At 45.8% G+C, this 5,652-nt stretch overlaps 1 protein-coding gene across 1 annotated transcript; it reads left to right on the top strand.

Moving 5' to 3' along the window:
- Nucleotides 1-1,543: 1,543 nt before the first annotated feature.
- LOC120694296 lies at nucleotides 1,544-5,373 on the top strand. The gene is made up of 2 exons (XM_039977456.1): nucleotides 1,544-4,702; nucleotides 4,814-5,373. The coding sequence occupies exons 1-2, from the start codon at nucleotides 1,773-1,775 to the stop codon at nucleotides 4,815-4,817; spliced, it is 2,934 nt and encodes a 977-aa protein (XP_039833390.1). The 5' UTR covers nucleotides 1,544-1,772; the 3' UTR covers nucleotides 4,818-5,373.
- Nucleotides 5,374-5,652: the final 279 nt, after the last annotated feature.

The following is a 5,652-nucleotide window of genomic DNA, read 5'->3' as shown; positions in this document are numbered from 1 at the left end:
TCTTTCAGGGGTCTAGTTGTAAAAGGGGGGATGTACTGTTTTGTGGTTTAATATATCTTCCCTTTCGCAAAAGAAAAAACATAGTGGGCGGATCTCCTTTGGAGCAGAAGCGGGAGAAAGAGGATGAGCAAAAAAGATAATGTGATACCTTGCTAACCTCAACAATGAATTTGTTAATACTGGCACACAGTTTTGGGCTGGGAAAAGTTACAACAGCCATAAAACAATATTTTTTTTATTGCCTCAACCTTCCAGTACAAGTTGTAGTATCTGAACTCACGCACTACCACACATCCCACACGTACACCAACCCACACACTCACACCTCTAGTGCGCAAGCTAGACCTACATCTTATACCTAGGCTCTGTACCACGGCCCACACGTACACCGACCCACACACTCACACCTCTAGTGCGCAAGCTAGACCTACATCTTATACCTAGGCTCTGTACCACGGCTGATAGATGTGACAGTTGTACCGCATCCGTAGGCTCGGTACCACGGCTGATAGACATGACAGTTGTACCACATCCGTAGGAGAGATATATTATTCCTACACACTTAGTGAGGCACGCGGTGTCCGATCCCGGGATCGAACCCGTGCCCACCCGCTCGCACAACTGGCGAGCGAGCCAACCGAGCTAAGCTCGCTCGGTCCTCAGCCATACGACAATATGTAAGCATAATGAATGGGGCGGTAACAACCAACGATTAGACAACAAAGGAAAAAGGAAAGCAATTTTCATATGATGAGAACTAAAGAGGACGCTTCCACTGCTCATTAATGTTTCATTCAAAATCAAATTCGAATGATTACTTCTGTTGATATATATTGGACAACTCATCTAGATATTTCACTAGAAATCTAACGATAGCTTATCATGTGTCCATAACTTACAAAAAAAATGTACATCTCCAATTAAAAATCTAAATAAAATTATATTTCTTTAAGTAAATATAACAAATATGTTTCTAGATAGGGTATATTCTTCTTTCTAAATTAATGTTCAATAAGATACACCACATATATGATGATGAAATAAAGCATAGATATACCATGGTCAGTTACAATGACGACACGACTAAATACAACTATTTGCATCTATTTATTTTAAAATAGAAATAACCAAATATTGACATAGAAAAGACTAGCTACCCGCGCTAATTGTGTAGGCCACCTTGCTAGTTCGTGTGACTGTAAGGCCGTCTCAATAGAGGTTGAGAGTTTCATCAGATGAGAGGAGAGTTCCATTCCCATAAAACACAGCCGGTATAGTTACCAAGTTCTTAGTCTTGATAACTGTGCAATGAAACTGTATATTGAGATTGGCCTAAAACATTGGCACTTTTAATTCAAACAAGTTTTAAGACACCACTGCATTCTCTCTGCTAGCTGATTTATACATGCGCCAATATAATGCCCATTGATTCATACACCCCTACCTGAGCATGCATTCGTATCGGATTAACTAATTGTTAGCTGAAGCTGCAATGAATTAATGTGGCCTCACCTTGTTTCCTGCTTACTCCACTGCAGCGTTTCGATGCAAGAGACGTTGGCGGTGCTAGAGAGCAAATATTTTATTATATTCGGCGCTACAGAGACAAAAAGGTCATCTATTTTAATGGTTGGAGTGGCTTTGGGGTGGCCCCGGTCCTGAGATCCATAGAACAAGAACTTCGGTCAATCAAAGCTAAGAAAACTCCTCCAGAACTATGCCTTGACAAAATAGTTTACATAGATTGCTCAGCGTGGGAAAGTAAAAGGGTGATGCAAAGGAAAATCGCAGAGGAGCTAAAACTTGTCCCTGAAACAATGGCCGTGCTTGACATGCAGGATGAGGATGATGACTTCAATGGTGTGGACCATGGCTCTAGGGATGTGATACCAAGTGTTTCGCAAGTGATTGCCCGAACCCTGGTGGACACAAAATTTATGATGATTTTTCTTAATGGAAGTGACGATGAGGTTGATGTAACTAGGTTTGGTATTACTCCTGGCTATTGCGACCACATAATATTATGGACGTTCAAAAGACGGTCTTTGACCATACATAATCGCCTTGAGGAGATAGGAAGGAAGCTCAGATACACCCAACTTCTTCTTTATACCAGGTCGCTGGCCAGCGAATTAACAAGTTCACAGTTTCAGTCACTGTTGCGTGAAGAAGCCGCCAACATAGTCGCTCGCCAACCTTGGGTGCGAGGCATTGACCTAATAATGTTAATGGAAAGTTGCCTGTATGAGTTGTTCTTGCAATGTAGTTTTCACAGAATCACTGGATTTGCTTGGGTGGCTCATGCTCCAAACTACTGGACCTGCGATGGGATCATTAAGGCCGGGGACGTAACAAGGCAGATTATTGATAGATTGCATCAGGAAATACGTTGGGTGTGCGATGCTCCTTTGCTTGGTTCAGTGTTTGCAAAACTCATGGAAGATCCGGAGGCTCCCTTTTTTGTATTCAAAGATGATATCTCCTTCCCCAAAAAGAGGCCACATCGTTGGGTTTGTGTCACCTCGAAGAATATTACAGCAATAGATGATACAAAAGATATATTGGAAAGTGCATCGTCTTTGTTCGTAGCGTTTGAAAAGTCGGATAACCTGCAAGCCTTACCAAATGGGTTTCTTACACATTGCAGCAACCTTGGCGTGGTAATTCTTTCTTGGTGTGCATTCAGTTTTATATCACCTCCTTTCCTTCAGTGCCACAGATTGAGATTCCTCGGCTTGGATCACTGCACAAATGTCAACACAGTTGGGGTAGAAAACAATACAGATTATTGGGTGTTTCTACAAAGCCTATGGGTCCTTGACTTACGTTACACTGAATGGGACGATATCTTATCTGAAGGAAAGATGGAGATCATGGCCAACCTCAGGGAGCTAAATATCGAGGGACTCATGTGTTGGAAGTTAACAAGTAGATTATTGAGAAGGCTCCCTTACCTCCAAAAGCTTCGGATAATAAAACCTACTCACGAAGCAAAGACAACAATAGATTACTACAATTCATTTGTGGACAAAGTAGATCTGGAAATACTTGATTTGTCAGGTAACAGAGATATGGAAAATCTACCGACAAGCTTATCAATGGCAAAGAGCCTCGAGATGCTTATCCTTGATGGTTGTGACGGCCTAGAGAATGTTGTTGTGCCGAATGGGCTTCCCTCTTCCCTAAGGTCATTTAGCTTTGATGGATATGGACCAGCAACCCATTGGACATCATCTTTATTTAAGTTGCATCTAGAATCTTCTGAGCCAAAGCAACTGCCTCATGCAGATAATAGGGATGTCAAAACCTCCAAGATATCCCTACAAGGATGCACACAGTTGGAGAATTTGTTTATACGGGGGCTACCGAATCTTGTGGAGTTGGACCTCTCAGAATGTCCAATCAAGGTACTTGACCTTACAACTATGGTGGCAGATGTCCCATTGCTCAAGCGGCTCTTCCTTCTAGGTTGTGAGAATCTCCGTGCAATAATATGGGCCTCGCATGAGCCAATGAAATGGATAAAGCTAGAGTTATTGTGCATAGACACACGACCTAAGAGGGCACATGGATTTATCCGGCCATCTCTTGTCCAGTATGATCCAGAGAAACGAAAAAAGCTAGAGTTGCATGCTATTCTTGCAGACGCGAGGCTTGCTAGGTCCTTGAATCGCCTTGTGGGTCGTTATGCAGGTCGTTCAGTCTACAGGGATATTTATTTTAATATCCACTTCACTTCTCTGGCTGAGTATAGTGGAGGTGTTCAACTTGAAACGACCGGTAAGAAGATGATTGAACACAGTAATCAGCAGCACTTTGCTGTAGTGAGCCGGTATGGTGATGTACTTTCCAAGATTGGTGATGCCCCGATGCTGGTCTTCCCGCAGCCTCCCACTCAGCAGTTTGGTCATCATATTGAGATTAGTAATGGGAGCCATAACTTGGAGAATGAATTGATACGTTATGATAATTTATCTTACCTAATGGCAGAGCTCGCTAGATCGTTGCATGTGCATGATGCCTCGACGAGCGCTAGCATGCCTGAACGGTATAACCGGCATCGCCTGAAGTGGTGCCGCTTGGAAAGGTGCCCCAACATTGACACGGTCTTTCCCTCGGCTGCTCAGGATTACAAAAATGAACTGGAGACTGTTTGGATATCAGATCTCCAGAAGGCCCGCAGCATTTGGAGCAAAGGTTCCCGGTCACCTCCATCCTTTGAAAATCTGCAGCACTTGCACCTGCGCTCCTGCCCAAGGCTCCAGTTCGTTCTGCCCGTGTGGGTTGCCTCCTTCCCCAACCTGGAGACCCTCCACATTATCCAATGCGGCGACCTCACACATGTCTTCGTGCTGGACGAGAAGTACCCGGAGGAGATCGTCACCCACGGCGTACCGTTCCCGAAGCTAACCACCATCCACTTCCACGACCTGCCGAAGCTGCAACAGATCTGCGAGGTCAAGGTGCTCGCTCCCAAGCTCAAGACCATCAGGATCAGAGGCTGCTTTGGCCTGCGCCGGCTGCCGTCCTTGCAGGGCCGCGAGCCCGGCCTCAAGAAGCCGACCGTGGAGATGGAGAAGGACGTGTGGGACGCGCTGCAGTGGGACGGGCTGGCCGCCGGCCACCACCCGGACCTCTTCGAGCCGCCCGTGCACTCACGCTACTACCGGCCGAGGCGCCTCCTCAGAGGCACCGTCCTCAGGTACCTACTTTCACAAACGTGCTCTGCATTATAGCATATCGGTTTGCCCAAACATCCATCCATATCTTTCAGCTCTGCCACTAACTGACGGCTTGTTGTCACATTGCCTAGGTGAACCCTCAAGATTTGGGCGCTGGGTTTCGTTCGTGACTTTGTGTCATGGATCAAAGTGGATTGCTGGTTTGGTTTGTTCTTGATGGCCGTTGATTTGGTTTGCTGGTTTCAGCTACTGCCTTGGCTGATTTGTTGTGTGAGGCACGGGGCCTCAGGTTGGCTCCTGTCTCTGCTGCTGATGGCCGTGTTGGCCTAGCGGTTGCCGTGTGGTTTGGAATAAAATGGCGGCATGGTTTGTGCGCCTGCACGCATGTTTCGTTCAGGCAGTCTGACCCGGCCGGCGTGTGGCTTGCGGTTGGAAGTTGGAACAATGAAGCAGCAGCTGGGTCTAGGTGCACGGTGTGCCACTGTCCACCTGCTGCATGTGTGATTGTTGTGTGGGTTTGATTTGTTTGGATTGATGAGCGCCTGGTACGCCGTCAGGTGTATGCAGTAGCTAATGAGCAGCAGCTGTGTCCTCTGTGTGTGTTTGCTGGTCGTGGCTGCTCTCAGTTTGCTATGTACTGTCTGATGAACCAAGAGACGGCTGGTTTAATTGAGTGCCTGATTCAAGACTCTTGTGATTTGTGAACCTTTTATTATGATTCAATGTATGACGTTTGTGGTGTGTGAGTGTGAATTATTCTTGCGAGCTGGTGCCAGGAGCTGTTTGTATCCATTGCATCTGTTTCTATCGAACAAAAGAACCAACTTGTGATGCAACACGCACTGAAGTGCCACCACTCTGACGAATACTGCATTTTGCTAGAGTACGGAGACAGTTCCTGTTTCCATATGTTCATTGAGCTGATGCTGGGAGATGTTTGCCATGCATCTGTTTCTACTTGGTAAAAACG

The sequence above is a fragment of the Panicum virgatum genome, unplaced genomic scaffold, assembly GCF_016808335.1.
Source record: "Panicum virgatum strain AP13 unplaced genomic scaffold, P.virgatum_v5 scaffold_4631, whole genome shotgun sequence".
In the NCBI taxonomy this organism is placed as follows: Eukaryota; Viridiplantae; Streptophyta; class Magnoliopsida; order Poales; family Poaceae; genus Panicum; species Panicum virgatum.
Note: the sequence above shows the minus strand (reverse complement) of the source record. Positions and strands in the feature narration are given on the sequence as shown.

Excerpts from the sequence above, each read along its gene's own strand:
- LOC120694296 (XM_039977456.1), top strand. The coding sequence starts at position 1,773 with ATGCAAAGGAAAATCGCAGAGGAGCTAAAACTTGTCCCTGAAACAATG.